A 20,199-nucleotide genomic window follows, 5' to 3' on the forward strand; every position below is an offset into this window, starting at 1 on the left:
CTTTTTTGCTGTCGTAAGTATATTATTTATAAGTTTTTTTTTACCTCCTGTCCATTAATGGGCCAGCAAACTATCTTTCCGAGCAAAATGGTGACATGAAATAAGGTGATAACTGATACCATACTAACTGTTGATGCAAAAAGGCCTATGAAACTTGTCAACAATGTTTTGCATATTTTTCAGCACATTATCAACCCAGAGAAATACAATACATTTCAACTACGTGCCCTTTCGTGTTAGAGGTAGAACTATGCATGGGCTAGAAATGCACTTGATGTTTTCTTTTGTTACAATGCATTTTGGATTTATCTTCATAGATGTTCACTTTTTAAAAGCATTTTGCTATATAGAGTCAATAAAATCATGTTTACTGCTTTCCTATCCAATTTATACTGTACCTCTATTAAGCGGCCACCTTTCAAAGTCCCGAGGGTGGCCGCTAAATAGAGGTCGGACTGTATACAATTTTCATATGAAATTCACCTTTTAAGAAGGGAAGGGGGGATAAGTCCAGTTCTGGCCCCCTCTCCCTCTCTGTCATGCAATGTCACGCAACGTTGCGTGACAGAAAGAGAAGGGGTCAGAGCTGGACAACAAATAGGATAAGTACTGTATTAATTAATTGAGATGTGGTCAATTTATTTAATTCTTGGTCATCCTCTCTTGTTGGCACCCAACTGGTGTGAAAAAATTTTGAAACCATTTATAATTTACTTCCGGCGCGAATTTACTGTTCATCAGCGGTTTCTCTCAACAGCCAATCAGATTGCTAGTCGTTCTCAGTGGCTATTTTTAGCTTGCAAGTCTCTTCCGATCGCACTTTCGACTTCGAATAGTTTAAAATCGGCAAATTAGTCGCAGAAAATCATAATTTCCTTGCAGAAGATAATCCATTTACTTTCAGCATTCTCGTTTCTGTAACTCTGAATTCGCCTGGAATTCGCTCGTCGACTCCAAAATTAGACATGATTTTCGTTTCCGGGGGAATTTTTTCTGAGAAAGCCAGATCAGCGAAACTTTAGAAGCTCTATAAAGAGAGCAAGCGTGGACCCTTGAAGCAGAGGAGAGCTTTTGATAAACGTATAACTTGTACACTGTGGACAGTCCAGCTTTTACATGGAGCGACTCGACGGCTTGGTGTTGGGACATATAGTAAGTTTTCTCGATCCAGAAGACATAGTGCGTTTAGGAAGAACATGCAGACACATGCACGCATTGATGCCTCAAGTAAAACTTACCACGGAAACGTGGAATGGGCCAGACTTTCACATCTTCGGTCCTAGGGGAGGACATTGGAAGCCCGAATTGTATTTTGACGGACCGAAACTTTCCAGCATGGTAAAAGAACTGCAGCTCTCAGTTGCGTGGCAAGACCAGGGCTGGGGAAACCGGAAAGGAGAAATTTACATGATGTTGATGCGACCGGTTCAGAATGGCGAACCAGAGGAGATTGCAAAATACCCAAGATTGTTTGGCATCGCAGAGCACTACGAAAAGGAGGCACATACAGTAATTGCCGCAGATCATCCTGTTGTTGCCAAAGCCAAGGCGAGAGATTTTTACAGGTTTATGAGAAATGCTGGCGGCGGAGGAGGGCATCAACTAAAGGCCAAGAACTTCCGCGTCAAGGCTACTGTATGTACAGTGGTGTTTGACTCAATTCCTAGCTCTACTCTGGGAGAGTAGGGCTATACAGTAGTGATGTGAAAAAACTTAATTACGAAATAACAGCTTTATAAGAACACTGGATTAAATGAACTTCGTACTAGCTACTAAAAAGAGCTAATGCAAATGAAGTTTCTGACGTGCCTCTGACCTGACAAATGTAACAGCTTAGGTACTCCAATATGACATGTCAGGTCACTGTCTTGATTATAACCACAATAAGGGGTGGGGGGAGCTCGCATACAGTTAAATGCAAGAGGTGTGATATGCACCTATCAATTATGTTAAGGTGGGGGGGGGGGGGCATAGGAGGAGCATTTGAACTAAGGTGAGATTTTCTGTTCAAATGCCCCACCCCAGGGCATCTGCGGATGGTCGAATAAGTCACCAAACTTAGGGGTATCGAATGGTCTTTGCAAGCATTTGCGAGCATGCGAGCACAGTGTTTTTCTTTGCGAGCATGAGCATTGACAAAAGTTAGCCTTGTGAGCAACAGGCACTTTTCAAAAAACTACCTCCACTAAAAACCGAGTATGCGAGCACTTGTAAAAATATGCGACCACATGCAAACGAGAACCCACTAAAATCTTGCGAGCATTCCGAGCAGAAGCCTAATTTTGCAAGCACTGCAAAATTTTGATGGACCATTCATGACCTCCAAACTTTAACAAAATTCTGTTATCTAGATTGGTCATAAGTCGCCACATAGCGTATTCAATTGCTATTAATCCCCCTACCTGTGCCTGGCCTCCCCCCTTGCAGCTTAACATTTGATAGGTGCACTACAGCGGCTCCTTTCAAAAATTTAATGGAATCTTGTTTCCTGGGGTAGGAAGGGTAAGGGGGCTCAAATTTGTTTTCACCCTTAGTTGTGAGGGCTGGTGCAAAAAGGAGGAGGGTCAATGATTTTTTGCAGGGAAAAGGGGGGGGGGCACATAAATTTATGTCGCATATTAGGGACGTTAAGGGAGTGACTGAGTTAAAGAGGGGGGAGGATCGGCAAAAAATGTGCTTCATGAAAGGAGAGGGGCAGGAGAATTTGAACATAGCTACCCTCCATTTGTACCAGCCACCCCACCTAAAGATCGCTAAATAATGACTGATCCCTTACTCCAGCAAAGTGGAAGCAATTCATGGTCTGAGCAGTAGTTCTAATAACTATAATGGTTGTTATTATAGATACAGCAACCATTCCAGTTAGTTACTTTTGCATGGGAGCTTGAGGGAGGGTTAAACCAGCTTGATTAAAGACAGTCTTCATTAATTAGCTTTGTCATAATTTATACAACACATAATATATCCTGTTTTTCAACAATGCATGGGTTTAGTCAAAAGATATTAAAGATATTGATTGAACATCTTAACTAATACCACTGACCCTTAGGGTTGACCAAACAAGATTTGTAAAAGTATGGTAGTTTTAAATGTCCAACCATCCCAGCATGAACTGCAGGGTACGAGGGAGTGCGGAAAAAAGTGGAAAAAATACAGGAAAAAATACAGGAAAAATAGGAACATTCTAATAACAGGTGTCAGGAGTATTATAATGAACACACATTTATTTTCTGTTGATTGTAATACTAAGGACATCTTTTATGACTAAGCAATAAATTACTGTCAGGATATATTAAATAAGGTGAAACAGCCTTGTGGGGTCCTTTGTACCTAAAAAGCTTAGATTAATCTATTTAACTATTAGACTACGAGCCCGAGTTTTCTATGAGCGAATAGTCAACGAGGCGCAGAACTGAATATCTATAAAAGTGTTAAGTATCTAAAATTGTAAGTAGATGAAGATTTCAACTATTATCTTATATCATGATGATAATACATTGTTGCTAGTAGTATCCAAATAAAAAATATAGCCCAGATTTTTCCTATGTAAACATTTTGAATACATTTTACGTTTGGCTCGCCAGCCAGTCAGGACATGTAAAGCATGCACGAAACCAGGAGGGTCAAGTTTTAGCTGTGTTAAATTGGTAACTTTTTTCATGTAAATGTGCAGTAAAAGATGGCTCAAGGAGAGAGGGTAACCCTCTTACCAGGGACAAAATTTCTCTATATAAACAAGCCCTTATGTCACTGGAGCCTCCTCTCTCCTCTCTCCCCCCCCCCCCCCCCAGAAGCATGGGGTATTAGCCATTGGGCAGAAAGAAATGAGAATAATGCCCACCATGCAGAGGTCATTTTCTGGCAAACCCCCACCAAATAAGGATGTCAGCCATGAAGTATATTTAAGTGTAGCCTGTTCCAGGCTCTCGGTATACGTAGTTGAAAGGGAAAGCGAAAAAGGGGGGAGAGAGAAAAAAAAGGGGGGGTTAAGTGGAGTTGTTTCCTTTCAAAGGGGCTATGGGGGGCATACAAGGGGCCCCCCCCCCCCAACCCAGAAAATTTTGAAAAATAGAAGCATCTTGAATGTGTTTTTGATATATAATATAATATGATCCTGTTTGAAAAGTTTGAGTTGATTTAGGTGCTCTTGTGGCAATTTGTTCAAAATCAAGGGGGTGCTACAAAAACCTTTTTTAGGCCCCTTTTGAAATTTGGCTCATGGACTACAGGTAACTTTATAAATGCATTTTTCGACTGTTTTGCTTTTTAAAGTAAAATAGTAAGACTAGTGGACAATGAAGGCACTCTCTTACCGAATTTTTGTAAGCTATTAAGGGATTGTTTTAATTACTCAATGTAATATTTTATTTTTTTAAAGGGAATACTTTTAGCTGTGGGCGATAAAAACGACACTCAATAGGAATGCGTCAGCACTTCCGATCCCGAAGTGTTATCTATTGAAAGCAAGATAAGTAAAGTTCACTTACCTTTTGCTGTTTGTGTTTTGTTTTTTCGATTTGATGTGTTTGTTAGCTTTGGAAAGCATTTGCTCGATGGTTGCTTTCGGCCTCAACAAACGAAAAAGTCGAAAAAGGTACAAGGTAGGCAATTTTGATGGCCTGTCCGTGTCGAGAGTACAGTCTATATTTTTTTCCATTTTCACGCTTCGCTCGCGATCTATACGAAGGTATTTTTCAAAGATATCTGTCATTTATGGATTGAGTCGCTTAGTTTTAACATGCTGAAAAGCTGCTTCGAATCCTCATTGTCGGAGGGTATTGGCCAATGCGATTTTCTATTGTTACTGTGACACAGAGATTCTTTAGGCTCGTCACGCAATCCATAAGAACTTTTGTTGTTGTTTGTTGTTGTCGTAGGAGGCTTTCATAATAACGTCTATAAATTCGTTAGTCTAAGCATAAATTTGCAGCCAGCCGATAATCACGGCAGCACTGTCATTAAGTCTGTTTTATGTACTTGCTTAACGGCTTAACTGGCTTTTGCTCGTCGCTTATAAAAGGAAGAGGTCTACTAACGGAAACGGTTTTTTATAAACTGTACCTCAATGTGTCTCTGATGAAATGTAAATAAATAGACAAAGGTGAAACTCGAGACGCTAACGACAGTTCGCTTGGTTTATGGCTAAGCTGGAATGTGACAAGGGAAATTTCCAGCCAGCTGATAACCAGGAAAATTAATCAACTGATAATATTTCTTTTGGAGCAAAGTGGTAGTCAAACTTTAAGATTAGTTTTAACCTGTCGATGTAATGCATCGCAAACAATGATCGCAAATCACTTTCGATATTATCATTTCCCCTACTCATACCTCGTGCAAAATAGTCGGTATCTCGAAGAGATCTTTGATTGTAGCAACAAATTTAGACGATTCTTCATACCTCCTGAGAAGACATCATGTTACAAGGACTTAAGAATATTTTCGTTGCAATCCAGGTTTTCATCCCTACCCACTTAGGCAAGGCAATGGACTAAAAAGTGCTAATGCACCACCCCTACCCGCTCACGCAGCGCAATTATACTAATGCCCCACCCCTTGGGCAGGGCAATGATTCAAAGTACCCACAACTCCTCTCCAACTCCTCACCCATGTCCGTTGCCCCTGGGGGTGGGGGGTGTCCAGTGACACAAGTGCATTAGAAAGGAAAATTAACCAACTGAAAAAGAAACAAAAATTATTTAATCAGCAAACGAAAGAACAAGTTAATAGTGAAATCTTATACAATGTCATACCAGACCCCGACACCACACCTTATCTAACAGTAAGTACCACTTCGGGCCACCTGCAACATAGTAAAAATAAGGGTACATTTCTGCGGAGGGAGATAGGCCCGACCCGAAATTCCCCATAACGGCATTGTATGGAAAAACTTCCGTTCGTACGACTCCGGCCCGGGTGAGGAGCGGGGGGGAGGGGACCTGGCGCCCTGCAGGGGGGACGACGGCCACCGGGAGGAAAGTGGGGGGACGTCCGACGAGCGACGGGCCGGGGGGGAGCCGGGCCACGTCGAGGAGGGAGCCAGCCGCCAAGAGCCAGGGAATGGCGAGGTCAAGGCTGGGGAAATAGGAAAGGTGAAATTTTCGTTAAATTAATGAGACCAGAAGCACGCAGCTTTCCATCACCAAACTCCATTTGGGAACCACCTGAAGGTGAACAAATTGAGATAGCAGAGCATCGGCAATTGTTTGGCATCGCAGCACATTACTGGAAACGTGATCAAACTGTGATCTGTGATCATCCAGTCGTCACCAAAGCCAGGCCGGGTGATTTCTACAGGTTCATGAGGTTTGTTGGAGAAGGAGGCGGTCACGAACTTAAAGTGGAAAAGTTCCGAGTCGTTGCTACAGGATTTAGAATAATATATAATTAGGACAGGCAATCAAGGTCCCAACCTCAGGCTGAAACACAGGTTGGCAAGAGTACTACTGCTGAACGCACCCACCCACCCTGAGGTCCTCTTTGCCAAGACCGATTTCAATTTTTGTAGTTAGTTAGATAGGTAGATAGTCCAGTAACTTAATTGTCTGATGGAAAAACCGTGTGTAAATAAAGTTATCTTAACTTATCTTACCGATCATGTAGGGTACTCTTCGAGACAGATTATCCATCATTATCTTATTAGGGGTTGGAACAGGGAAGGGGGGGGGGGGAGGGGGTGGAACAGGGGAGGGGGGTGGGGGCAGATGAGAGAGGTAAGGTTGTTTGTGGAATTTCCTCTCTTTTATATCTGCAAAAAGAATGTGTAGAGGAATCGTCATCTTGTAGGGCATTCAGGGGTGGGGGATTTTTCCCAGCACAGTTCTTCACAGCTTGATAACAACTCAAAAGAGCAGTGGCAGAGATTATCTGCAGACTAGCTAGTGATCATGTTTGCTACTTCTCCAGTCCAGTCTTTGGGAAGGAGTGCAGGCTCATTTTCCCAAACAGTGGCATAATTATTAATTCTGTTTATTGAATATTAATTTTTTCATATATGAAATGACTCATTAGAGATCATTAGAGACCTTGCGATGATAGGCAAACTTGTAATAATTATTATGTGCAGTTTCAGGAAATATCCATACCCACCCCATGGAAGGTTACTCCTATTCTGAGGAGGGAGGGGTCTTAAGGCCAAATTTTTAAAGAAAAAAGGGCATACGGTTTTCAGACCAAAAAACCTTTGGTGGGAGGGGAATGGATATTTTCTGGAACAACACAATGGAATATTATGTAATATTGTCTATTTAAATTGCCTTGTATCCTAATAACTTAGCATATTTGATTGAATATATGGTATATATGATAAAAGTTGTTTTTACTACTGATAAATATATTTTGATGATAACCTCTTAATAATATTTCTAATACTTCTATTTGATGCCTTATGCTTGTGTAGACTCCAGGGAGGGGGGGGGGGTACTCCCATAAATTTTGACTAGGGGTGTGCTGCAAAGGTTCTTAAACCCTGACCATATTTAAGGATAAAGAAAGCACAAACTAATACCCTTTTAAGGCCAAAACGGAAAACCGAAAAATGACACCCTATTCAAGGGGAGGAGAAGCGTTCTGTGATGACCCAAATAAGTAGTTACTGTTGATCATGAGAGGCTCCCTGGATCGAAGGTACACAAACTGCTGCCACTAGTCACTGATCTGTTGAACCAGTATAGTATACATACAGTGAGTGAGTGGCAAACCACGCACGGCAAAACACAAACCTTTAAAAAATCACTTTACTTATATTCTTGAATGGATAGTTCAGTTTTGAGATACCTTTTTTTCGGTAAATTTAGGCACCCTATCTATGTTAAATTATGTGATAAAAATTAATGGGGTTTGCAGATAATAATTAAGTAAAAAAAAGTTTGGATCCAACATGCCCTAACCATGATTTATTCCTATCAAACAAGAAGTTTCTTCAAATATTATTGTCATTATTAATTAAGGAAAGCCATTCTTTGCGACAATCTCCTTGTAGACCTCTGCTGAAAGTTTTGGAGTGCGTGGCCGTTTGGGATCATCAAAGTTTACATGATGTATGCCAAATCTAAACCGATAGCCATCGTCCCACTCAAAATTATCCAACAACGACCAAACGAAATATCCCGTTAGTTTTACACCATCTAGTTTGACTGCCTTCAGGGCCTCATTGATATATCCCTTGATGTATGTAACCCGGTCTCTATCCTGGAGAGCGGCAGGCAATTCTTGATCATGTTCACCATGAACACTGAATCCATTCTCAGTAATAATAATTTCTGGATCATGATACTGCTCTTTCAGCCAGACCAGCATTTTGCGCATGCCCCATGGAACACAGTATAACCAAGAGGGATCACCTGAAAGTGTTTCATAAAATAATGTTATAAATGCGATCCATTAGTGGGAGAAGTCTGAAAAGCATTGCCGTTGACAATATTGACCTTCAGTCAGAGTAATAGACTATTTGTGCCACTATTTTTTACTATATAAGTTTTTTATACTGCTGTATCGAGGGGGACATGGGGGTTTGTGGTGTTGCTAATTTTTTATGCGGTGTTGCAGTGAATAAAATCCCATCTTGCGGTGTTGCGGTGATCTCAAACCCTGCGGTGTGCGATGTTTGTGTTTTTAAACCTACGGCGTTCAGTAAAACGACATTATTAGCCGTGCTATGGTTTCTTGTCTAATTAACACTTGCAGAACTAAATTAAGCTCTGTTATCTTCGTCAATCCGTCCTTATTTGTTAAAAGCACATACCACATGTTTAATTTGTAACAAAATTCAGTCAAATAGTGTCTAGTTAATACTTAACCCAATCCTAAGACGTTTTCATTGATAAGTAACGTGACTATATTGCGGTGGCGGTGTTTCATCAAGTTTTCTTGCGGTGATGCGGTGTTTGTGTATTATTTTTGCGGTGTTGTGGTGTTCAGGGTCCCCCCCATGTCCCCCTCTGTATTGTATACATTTAAACTGCACCCTCACTGCCACTATCCCAATGGGAAAGAACTGAATGGCATCATTTTTATGCACTGACCTTTCAGCCAGGTGGGATCTCTAGATGTCTTCATCTCCTGATCTGTGAAGTAGCCCCATGTCACATTTTTCTCGTGGGACAAATCATGATGTTCAGCAAATGACACAGAGTAGAAATTGAGACCTAAAAAGTCAGCAGTGCCCTTAAGCAATCTTTTTTGTTCCTCAGTGAAGGATGGAAGCCTGTAATCAAAATTCAGAACAGACTACTGTTATCTTGCTGGAATCATAAGCCAGTGGACAACAGCCAATAATTTACAAACTTTTAGCCCACATTATGCAAGGTGCAGTGGCCTAATGGTTAAGGCACTGGACTCCAGATTGAAGGATCTGGGTTCAAGCCCTGGCCAGCATCACTTCCTTTGTGTACATTCTTGAACAAAAATACTTTACTCTCATAGTGCTTCCCTTAACCCAGGTGTAAAAATGAAGGGTTGTACGGGGGTATTCTCGTGATGCATGATTCGTAGATTTAAATTTCTGTGAAACATGAATTTACTAACTAAATTATTCTTCGTGAGCCGTGATCCAAAGGTTTTTCGTTATCCATGAAGAGATTAAATTAATAAACGATATTTGTAATTTTACCACTTCATTCCAAAAGATTTTGAATCACGGGACCTCAAATGTGACTTCCATACACAGGGACCGTGGAGCATTTTTCCAATTTTTTTTTTTTTTGGGGGGGGGGAGTGTGTGACTAGTGATTTGAAGTGGGGGGCTTTAGAGACATTTCTCTTAGAAAGTCTCCATTTTTCCAAAACATTGGGGGGGCTAAGACCCCCAGCCCCCCTGGCTCTGTGGTTCCTGGTACGATTATCCCAAAGTCTTGTATTAAGGCAGCAGCAACTAGCACAAATCGAATGGTAAATGGATGCAATATGCAGCCTTTGAAAATAGATTTCTCTCTCTCTGGGTATAACCCTGCAATGGATCACCATCCCATCCAGGGGGTAAATGATTAAAAGTGACTATTTTAAGTATGAAGTTGGTAAAAATGGTATATCTGGGGTCAATAAAGTTTCAATGTTTTCATGGGGGTGAATTATATGCTTTAAAAAATTGTGGGTGTGTAAATTAAGCCCAGGGGGGTACTCCCTATAATGGCCAATACGGGGAGGCTCTGCCCGAAAGGGGGACTTTTTTCAGGCTTCAGGTATATAAAAGGGTAGGAATTTCACAAGTTTAGGTATACGAAAGGGTATGGAAATCTGTAATTTAGGTTTCTGAAAGGGCCTTTAATTGAAATATTTTGAACAGATGCAATTTATGGCTGTATTATTTCAATTTATTAAGCGCTACTTGAAAATGACAAGAAAACGTCATGTTTTAGTCTATACCATGACTTTCAGGTATATGAAAGGGGTACCTTTTTTCATTAAAAGGTATACGAAAGGGGTACAATTTCTGGCAAAAATGGTATATAAAAGGGTAAGGGGTAAGAGCTCGGGGCGGAGCCTCCCCGTACAAAACGCTTTTGGGTGCCCCCATAGTGTGTCAGTAGAGTCACCCTACTACTAGGGCCGCCCGGGAAAATAAGATTTTATATCACATTTTGATATGTTTTTTGGAGGGGGGGGGTTGGGCTAGGGAGTTGAAATATTTAATGTATTTTACTTCATGGCTTCATTTATTTCCCCCCAGTCTTTTTTTCTTCGATACCTCTACACCCCACCCCCAGGAGATGCTGAACCATGCTCAGTACTTGACAATTTTTGGACCAATTCTTCTATTTATGATTAACTTACATTTCTATACATGCTATAAACAAACCTGGAAGGAAGTCCTTTGAGCTTTGCTTTTCTCCATGATGCGTGTTTTCATGACCTGAGGATAATCACCATTGACAAACACAGGATGTGCCATCCACCCCAAGTACCACTGCATGCCGCGATCAGCTGCCTTGATGTCTTCTTCCTTGTCTGTCTTGGGCTCAAACCACTGTGCATTAACCACGATACTAATCTTGCCCTTCTGAGTTCTTCTAAATTCTTTGTTGTAAGTGTGCCATGCTTTAGCATGAGCCAGCAACATGTTGTGGCCAGCTGCAAATAAATTTTAGAAAGCATATTAATTAATAATTATTGGGGGCATGTAAGAAAGCAGTTTGCCCCCCCCCCCCCCTTCCCTTTTTTTAAAAAAAATTTAATTTCCCCCCCCCCCCTCTTTTTTTTCCCCCTTTATGCATTTTTTTTATTGTTCTTGTCACCTGTTGTCAAAAATATCAGTGTATATTTGCAGTGGTGAATCCAGACCTTGGACTAAAGGGGGGGGGGGGACTTTTTTTGTGTGTGTACACCCAAAAAAGTTAAAGTGGGGGCATGATTTAAAAAAATGTCTTTTACCAAAACTAAGGACGGGTCTGGGGCCCTTCCACTAGATCCACCACTGATTTGACACTGAATTCAAAAATTTCATGTTGATCACACATACCCAGGTATGGCCCTGTCTCCATGTCTTTTAGTCCAGGAGCAAAAGCGCCAAGACCATAAGCATCTAGAGCTTCCTCGTGAGGCTCATTTATCGTTAACCAGATTCCAACCCTGTCTCCAAACGTTTTAAAACAGAACTGTGCATAATCATTGAAGATGTCAGATATTTTAGGATTATGCCAACCTCCAACATCTTGCAATACTTGCGGCAAATCAAAGTGATACAGTGTCACAGCAGGCTTGATCCCATTGGCTAGCAGAGTGTCAATCAATTTGTTATAATATTGGACTCCCAGGGGGTTCACTTTATCTATTGTTCCCTGGGGTAGCACTCTGGACCATGAAATGGAAAATCGATAATATCCGACACCAAGGTTTTTTAGGAGTGATACATCCTCGTCGATTTTGTGGTAGCTATCACAAGCTATATCCCCTGTGTCATTGTTGTGTATTTTCCCACTGGCATGGCAGAATGTATCCCAAATACTGGGACCTTTTCCGTCTTCATCCCACGCGCCCTCGATCTGATACGCTGCGGTCGCTGCTCCCCAAATAAAATCCTCAGGAAATGTTCCTTGTATAAAACTCTCCTCTGTTTCAGCTGTTGGTGACTTGTATTAACAAAGAAAAGGGCATTCAAGATTAATTGAAACCCTTTGAAATTTATCTTAGGCCATCCGAATAAAATGTTTCGTTTCCCATCACCCGACCGACCCATTTTTTTCGAAATGTAAAAAAAAATTCCAGATTCACTAGTCAAAGAGGCAAATAGTACTTTAATTTACAAGCACACGATCTTGTTTTATTAACACAACAATTGGTACGATGTGATGTCCTCGTCTTTAATTAACATCGATACTAATAAGTTTTTCAAAGGCTGTTTCGTGCCAAGGGCATTAACAATTGTTCAACATTCTCAGCGAGATCGACTGAAACAAAATCTTTCGGTTCTGCATCTCCTGGCTTCTTAAATGAACCCAGACCTCTTAACGTGTTCATTCCTTTTTTTGCCCGACCGACCGACCCACCATCACAAGAGACGATAGGAAACGAAACATTTTATTGGGATGGCCTCATCAAAAATTCATTTGTCTTGTTCAATTGTCTTTTTCAATAAAGAAGACAAATTATAATTCGAATACAAATTAATTAAGTACTTGCTTACCAACATTCTGGCTCCAGATACAAAAAATACTGCGATTAGTTGCAAAAAAAATGTAAATTTGATGGTTCTTATGCAAATCATTCGATCCTTCCCAGCTTTTCCCGCCGGGCTTTCTGATCTGACTTCTTTGTGTCTTTGTTCGCGGTAGAGGAGTGGTGACGAATATCAGATTTCGCGCACTTTGGCGGGATTTCTTCAAATTTGCATATTTATACGGGAGACTACGAGCAGTCCCTATATTTTCGCAGAGTCCGTCGAGCTTGAAGCGAAATTTTTTTCGAAGAGTCCGTCGAACTTGAAGCGAAAAAAATTACGCACGGTGGGAGGATGCGGGGCGAGGCGAGAAGCAAAAAAAATATTTTTTTCGCTTCTCGCCTAGGCCTTTCTCGATTATGCTAGCATTTTTTCGGCATTTTTGGGAAAACGAGCATTTTTTCGATTTTTCTGAAAAAGAATTGTAGCATTTTCGTTTCATGACTGTGATCCAGATTCAGTACTGAACTCAGAAGGATAAATAATCCTAAAGTTTCCCAAATTTTGTTCTCGAGTCGAGTTTGTGCGTTGTGTTACTTGTGCGTGACACCAACGGAAAAAAGGTATGGGTGGTCAGCGGGTAACCCTCTGCTCAGCCAAGATCAGCGAAGATGGCACGGCCACGAACTGCAGATAGACCAGTCATCATCTAAGCAGAGACGATCACTACGTCCACTACAGATCACTGTGATGAGCATGTAGAGTTTGTACGTTTTGTTTGAATAAAGAAGCATTTTGGAATTAAGTGGCATAAGAAATCAGGCATTATTTTAGCATTTTTTGGCTTATTCGAGAATTTCTAGTAGCATAAATGCCAGTTTTACTAGCATAATCGAGAAAGGCCTATTCTCGCCTCGCCCCGCCTTTTCCCCCCGCGCGTAATTTTTTTCGCTTCAAGCTCGACGGACTCTGCGAAAAAATAGGGACTGCTCGTAGTCTATAAACGGCAGGGACAGGGGAAGAATAAACCAACTTTTACAAGAAAAAGAACAAAAATCAAACAGAAGTACGTTTTAATCAGGTATGATTACCAGCCGCTGTTCGGAAAATGAGCCCAGGAGTAAAGACCGGTCTCGAGAAAGCGGCAGAAATCGAGTCTGCAACATTCAAAAGTTTCAGATGTTTGTTTAACCAGGGGACAGGAGTGCTTCCTGTTTTGTCGCGAGTCACGCAATTCTTCTATCAATCAACCATATGATACGTGATTTACGTCAAATTCAAATATCGTGAGAAACAATGGAATATGTTACTTTTTGTTATGGCCCACAGACCGTATTGTTTTTAAACAATAGAAATTGATTAATATTCATCTCAAGTGATCGCGCGGAAAACACGGAAAATTAGAGACCACAAAAACGTCACGCAATATGGTAATATCGTTGCTGATTCGTTTTCTCTTGCTTCTAAGCTTGGAAATCATGGCAGAAGGGAAAGATGAGTTTTTCTATGGCGAATTTCCCGAAGATTTCATGTGGGGAACATCGACCTCAGCGTATCAAGTGGAAGGCGGCTGGGATGCGGACGGTAAGGGGCCTAGCATCTGGGATAAATTCACTCAGGCAGGCGGTAATTCTTACATGAATCAAACAGGCGATGTAGCTTGCGATTCCTACCACAAAACTGACGAAGATGTCAAGCTACTGAAAAACCTCGGGGTAGGGTATTACAGGTTTTCAATCTCCTGGTCTAGAGTTTTGCCGAAAGGAACGCTTGACGAGGTGAATCAGGCTGGGGTGAAATACTACAACGACTTGATCGACTCGCTGCTAGAAACCGGAATCACTCCGATGGTCGCTCTATACCACTTTGATCTGCCCCAGGCGTTGCAAGACAAGTACGATGGCTGGTTGAATCCTGTAATAGCAGACATTTTCAACGAATACGCCAAGTTTTGTTTCGAAACGTTCGGTGACCGAGTCAAGTGGTGGATTACAATAAACGAGCCTTGGGAGGCAGCTCTGTTAGGTCACGGATTCGGCTTAACACCTCCAGGCAAGAAAGATCTTAGCACAGCCACATACAAAGGTAACTGACCGCAGACGCAAATATTTAATAAATAATTCTTTGTATTCATAGAAAGAAGTGTGGGTTTAGAAATACGGAATGGACTTAAAAGTTAAATGTGTGAAGCTTCTACAAACAAAACAGCAAAACAAACATTCAAAAGAGGACGGGGCCAGTAACAATTTAGAATGGTAAAATTTAGAATTTTATAGCACCGTAAAATGCCGATATAGCTCCCCCCCCCCCCCCCCCCCCCCATCCTCCATCCCTCCCCCGGCCCATCTGTCTACTAACATTCTGGTTATCAGCGCCTCAGGATATAGGGCGCTGTTTGCTGACGTCATTGTTTACATTTTGCCTTGTTAGCATACGACTTTGCGTACAGAAGGCATCATGCTTTATACAATTTGACTCCAGACGTTTACAGAGCTTGTGAAACTTGATTATCGGCAATTTAGCAATTTAGAATTTTAACAATTTAGAATGGTAAAATTTAGAATTTTATAGCACCGTAAAATGCCGATATAGCTCCCCCCCCCCCCCCCCCCATCCTCCATCCCTCCCCCGGCCCATCTGTCTACTAACATTCTGGTTATCAGCGCCTCAGGATATAGGGCGCTGTTTGCTGACGTCATTGTTTACATTTTGCCTTGTTAGCATACGACTTTGCGTACAGAAGGCATCATGCTTTATACAATTTGACTCCAGACGTTTACAGAGCTTGTGAAACTTGATTATCGGCAAAATTTAGCTTCAAAAAACCTGCAAAATCTCTGGATGGTAAAAGTGAAAGTGAGCCCACACATTCTTTGTAAAATTTTGAGTTTTCAAACCCGCGTCACAGAAAAAAGAATTTAATATATCAGGCTCAAATTTAATGCGAAGGCCGTTATCGTGCCATGTTCTTTCGATATTCAGAATAGAAATTTTTGTAGCTTGATCAAAAACTAAATTGCTTATGCTAATGAGGCAATTTATTATAAACAAGATTTCCCTACATAAGCCCACCCAGAATAGGGTTTCTGGCCCTCCCCACTCCAACTTATAATTTTCCATATTACAGTGGAACCTCGAAATAACGAAGGGCCAAGGGACTGGCAAAATATGTGCGCTATAACGAGATTTCGTGATATCGAGGTTCTTTTCCATATATTTTACTATTACTGGGGCGCAGAATGAGGTTTAGCTTCCCCAAACACATTTGCTTCAAATCGACTTCTTTTTTTGCTAGTTGCCTATGTAATGCTTCTTGCTCATGCCAAGGCATGGCATACCTACGATCAAGTTTTCCGCGCCTCACAGCAAGGCAAAGTATCCATAATCCTCAATGTGCACTGGGGAGAGCCCAAGTCTGACACGCAAGCTGACAAAGAAGCCGCTGTCCGCAGCATAGAATGGTGGCTCGGGTGGTTTGCTCATCCAGTATTTGTCAACGGAGACTGGCCTGACGTCATGAAGAAAACCGTGAAGGAGAAAAGCGAGGCTAAAGGAATTCCCAATAGGTAGGAATGATTTAAAAACTTCGAGATGTTATATAAACTGTGTGAGTCCGTCCGCGCTTTCCGACGGCAGCCCGGACCCAAACTGAAAGTAGTTTTGTTCACTTTGGTTTTGCATTCGCTAAGACGGTTAATTAACATGATTGGTAAGAAAAATTCATGCCACGTGGTTTAACTACATCAAAGCAGACATGCTGTCTTTTCAACCAATCAAAGCAAAAACAAAAATTGATTTGCCAGACGCGCGTTCTTCCGCGCTTTTCTCCTATTGCATGCCTTTCCTTTAGTTCTCATTGCTTTATTGTGTTAGTTGCATTTGCTTTGATCGGCCCGGTGTGATCACTTTGGCTTTGGTTTTACGACATTCACTTAAAAAATCGTTCAATTTCTCCTTATAAAAATCGGACCGTTGGAAAGTGGGATAAACTCAGGCAGTGTAGGCTAGTCTGAATGGCCCGAATAGGACTCGAAAATTTATTAGCTTCGTCAACAATTACTTTTTTTGATTAGTTATAAGCTCTGCAAAAATATAATGATATCTTTTGGTTGGAGCCCTTAACTCCCGCTTGCCAACACATGCAGTGGTCCTCTACACAAATTTAACGCAGTATGGTATTTCATTCTGCCAGACTTCCAGAAATAAGTGAGCCAGAGAAGCAGCTGATCCAAGGAACAGCGGATTTTTTCGCTCTGAACATGTACAGCGCCTTCCTCATTGAACATCAGGAATTCCCAGCCGAGGTTGAGTGGAACTACATGACTGATCAACAAATGAAAACCTCTGCTCACCCGACCTGGCAGCGAGGTAATATAATTCAACTCTTGATACTGAGGGTTCGTGCTGTGGTAGCATAGTTTGGGAGTGAAAAAGAGCTTTTTGTTTAAGCTCAAAATAATTTGATGCAGTTAAATCGGCCCTTTTCAACATGAAATGGATAACGCAGTATTTAGGTGTCACCAATACACAAATGTACTGCCTAATTCTTACTATTTGGGTTCGAGAGCCGAATTTCGCGAGTATTAATTTTTGCGATTGCAAAAAAAATTAGAGAAAAAGTTTATTAAATTTCGCAATTTTGTCAGTGTTTTATGGATCAGTCGTCGAAGACTAAGGAATTACTGGAAATACACATAGGTCTGGCTCAATGTAACTACAAGGAGTCTGCAAACGAAAACTTTAGTGATTGTACTAAAGAGGTTTTGAACCAATTTACAAGCTCGAAACAGTAATTAGAGAAAGGGTGCTAGTAAAAAACAAGACGGAAAGATATTTTTAAAGGTAGATAGTTGCAGAACCAAACATTTATTGTTCACTTCTGACATATAATTTGGTATTATTTTTCGCGTGTTTAAATTTCGCGCAATGTATTTTTCGCCCGTACTAAGGCCCGGTTCAAACGTCGAACTTTTCATGTGCCGAACCTAATACCTATTTGGGTCGACCCAAATAATTAAGTTCGGCAGTTGATTCAAACGTCGAACTTTTTCATGTGCCGAACTCATTCTGTGCCCAGAGAAAAACAAGGACTTCTCAAGTCGCACACTTTATAAAATGAACAAGAACACCGTTCAGTGGGAGAGCATATCCCTTTGTGGTTTAAAATAAAATAAAAAACAGCAGTTTTTAAAGTACAGTTGCCAGGCTTTGGTCAAATGTCTTTAGCATCAGCCAGTTCTGTAATTTAACTACTACCTTTAGTTTTCAGTCTTGTTTTTTGTTTCCTTCCATTTTAGAGGTATATTCAAAAACCAAAAACGAAACAGGATACGAATGCAATCGAGTAACAGCTAGAGTTTGTGCGTTGGAAGGCAGTCATGATTATTTTGCGGTCCAGAGCGTTACGTGGCGCCTTAAATTTTATGCATGACCGCGTTCATGACCACTCACTAGCCAATCACAAACCCTCTTATATTTACAAATACGTTAGCGTAATTTATGCATTAGATTCGGCACATGTAATGTGCGACGTCTGAATCAGTGTCGAACTTTTGCCGTTCTATCCGACTGGGCCTGACCGAATACAAATCTGTCGAGCCTAATTGATTCAAACGTCGAACTTTACATGTGCCGAACCTAATTCAGCTAATTATTAGATTCGGCACATGAAAAGTTCGACGTTTGAACCGGGCCTAAGTTTCGCGATTATTTTAAAATCGCGAAAATTAGTAAGAATAAGGTAACAAAGCTGTAGGAACATGTGACTTTGCATTGAACCAAAAGCGAGACAATTACTTGGGTTTGGTACTGTCATTTTCCTACCACGACATTTTTTTTGGTATTTTTTAACAATAGTCAGTCGGTTGAAAAATATCTTTTGATTAGAGTATTCTCCGGAAGTTGACTGAGCCGTAATTACCCCCACCACCCACCCAACCCCTCTCTCGCCGAAAATTAACCCTACAGAAAAGCTTTTGAACATAAATAAGCCTCGGGTTTTACAATTATTATGTGAGGCGCAGTGGCCTTATGGTTAGCGCGCTGGACCCCCTGGTCGGGGTCGCTGTGTTGAGTTCTTGGGCAAGACACTTTACTCTTACAGTGCCTTAAATGGGTACCGGCGGAAAATGCTGGGGGGAGGGTACCCTGCGATGAACGAGCATCTCATCCTAGGGGGAGTAGAAACATTCCTAGGCGTTTAATGCTATCGAAACCAGGATAAGCTCCGGCAGTATGGGCCACTTGGCTCGAGGCTTTCCCTTTTTTACGGTAATTGAGTTTCTTATACTGGCATGTCCCAATGATTTCGTCCTTCACCAGGTGCCAATGTGTGGCTTTTCAATACGCCCTGGGCCTTGCGCAAGCTACTGAATTGGGTCAAAGAACATTACAATGACCCCGACATCATCATAACAGAAAATGGCTTTGCTATTGATGGTGAAGACGGTTTAACTGGCGAAGCCGCTTTGAACGACACGCAACGAGTGGAATACCTGACCTCATATGTAAACGAAGCATTGAAAGCAATCCATTTGGATGGTGTTCGAGTTAAAGGCTACTTTCTTTGGTCTTTCCTGGATAATATGGAGTGGATGGAAGGATATCGCATCAGATTTGGGATTCACCGAGTCGATTTTAACGATCCCAATCGGCCACGCACGCCAAAGAGGTCCGCAGAGGCGTACAAAGAAATTATTCGCAATAATGGATTTCCAAGAAAATCCAAGGACAAATCGGAGTTGTAATAGCCATAAACTGGTCAAAGAATACTCTGTAGCCTATAGTTAGCCTCGATAAACCGTGAGAGGAAATATTTCCGATGTAGCGTTCATAGTTCAACGAATTCACTGTATCGAGACTGCAATGTTACACGTTATGCCACTCATTATTGTATAAAAGTGCAACAAAACCCTGAAATAAAACAAAACCTCAGTTTAAATCCAGAAGGGACAACAAATGTCTAATGTCAAATGTCTTAAATAGACATTTAGAAAGGGATTAGATTAATCTATTGGCCTATTGCCATGTGTCTCGGATGTAAACCCTGTCATACAAATCTATTACAATGACAAAACCATCAAACACAAGAATAGTTACATGGAATTTTAGCCAAGAGAGTGGATTTTCGTTTTGTTTTTTCGTTTAAAAATGACATTCAATGTACCATTCCTCATTCTCGATATCAGTTTCAACACCAACAAACAGCCATCATTTTATTGACTGACCCTTTTTCCTCCCTCTGTTCCTCGCCATAGTCTTTATGTTTTAAAGGTGACTATATAATAGTATGGATTAGATTTATGGCGCATTTTGATTGGCTTAAAGATCTCGTTATATTATAGTCTAACACATAGCTTTAGCGGGGAGGTGCGGTGGCCTAACGGTTAGCGCGCTCGACTCTGAGTCGAACGGCCCGGGTTCGAGCCCTGGCCGGGGCGCTGCGTTGTGTTCTTGCCTCTCTCCACCCAGGTGTATAAATGGGTACCGGCTAATTTACTGCTGGGGGGTAATCCCTGCGATGGACTAGCATCCCATCCAGGGGGTAGTAGCAATACCCTCAGTCGCTTAATGCTACGGAAACCGGGATAAGCTCCGGCTGTATGGGCCAC

General features: G+C 41.4%; 3 protein-coding genes across 3 annotated transcripts; 2 read left to right on the forward strand and 1 right to left on the reverse strand.

Annotated features, from left to right (window-relative positions):
• Nucleotides 1-176: 176 nt before the first annotated feature.
• On the forward strand, nt 177-3,536 carry LOC144634014 (uncharacterized). The gene has a single exon (XM_078492945.1). It carries the CDS (start codon nt 1,117-1,119, stop codon nt 1,684-1,686), a length of 570 nt encoding a protein of 189 aa, XP_078349071.1. The 5' UTR covers nt 177-1,116; the 3' UTR covers nt 1,687-3,536.
• Nucleotides 3,537-6,952: 3,416 nt separating this feature from the next.
• LOC144634013 (cytosolic beta-glucosidase-like) lies at nt 6,953-12,726 on the reverse strand. The gene is given in 6 exon segments (XM_078492944.1): nt 6,953-8,339; nt 9,021-9,202; nt 10,793-10,809; nt 10,811-11,064; nt 11,453-12,062; nt 12,617-12,726. Coding segments are annotated over 6 exon segments (1,542 nt in total). The 5' UTR covers nt 12,698-12,726; the 3' UTR covers nt 6,953-7,941.
• Nucleotides 12,727-13,973: 1,247 nt separating this feature from the next.
• On the forward strand, nt 13,974-19,529 carry LOC144632899 (cytosolic beta-glucosidase-like). Its single transcript, XM_078491657.1, has 4 exons — nt 13,974-14,674; nt 15,885-16,155; nt 16,782-16,957; nt 18,911-19,529. Exons 1-4 carry the CDS (start codon nt 14,017-14,019, stop codon nt 19,333-19,335), a joined length of 1,530 nt encoding a protein of 509 aa, XP_078347783.1. The 5' UTR covers nt 13,974-14,016; the 3' UTR covers nt 19,336-19,529.
• Nucleotides 19,530-20,199: the final 670 nt, after the last annotated feature.

Source organism: Oculina patagonica, chromosome 12 (genome assembly GCF_052425735.1).
Source record: "Oculina patagonica isolate OP01 chromosome 12, crgOcupat, whole genome shotgun sequence".
Taxonomy (NCBI): Eukaryota; Metazoa; Cnidaria; class Anthozoa; order Scleractinia; family Oculinidae; genus Oculina; species Oculina patagonica.

Coding starts and splice junctions, on each gene's coding strand:
- LOC144632899 (XM_078491657.1), top strand. CDS start 14,017: ATGGTAATATCGTTGCTGATTCGTTTTCTCTTGCTTCTAAGCTTGGAA. Junction 16,156..16,781: donor GCTAAAGGAATTCCCAATAG/GTAGGAATGATT, acceptor TCATTCTGCCAG/ACTTCCAGAAATAAGTGAGC. Junction 16,958..18,910: donor TCACCCGACCTGGCAGCGAG/GTAATATAATTC, acceptor GTCCTTCACCAG/GTGCCAATGTGTGGCTTTTC.
- LOC144634014 (XM_078492945.1), top strand. CDS start 1,117: ATGGAGCGACTCGACGGCTTGGTGTTGGGACATATAGTAAGTTTTCTC.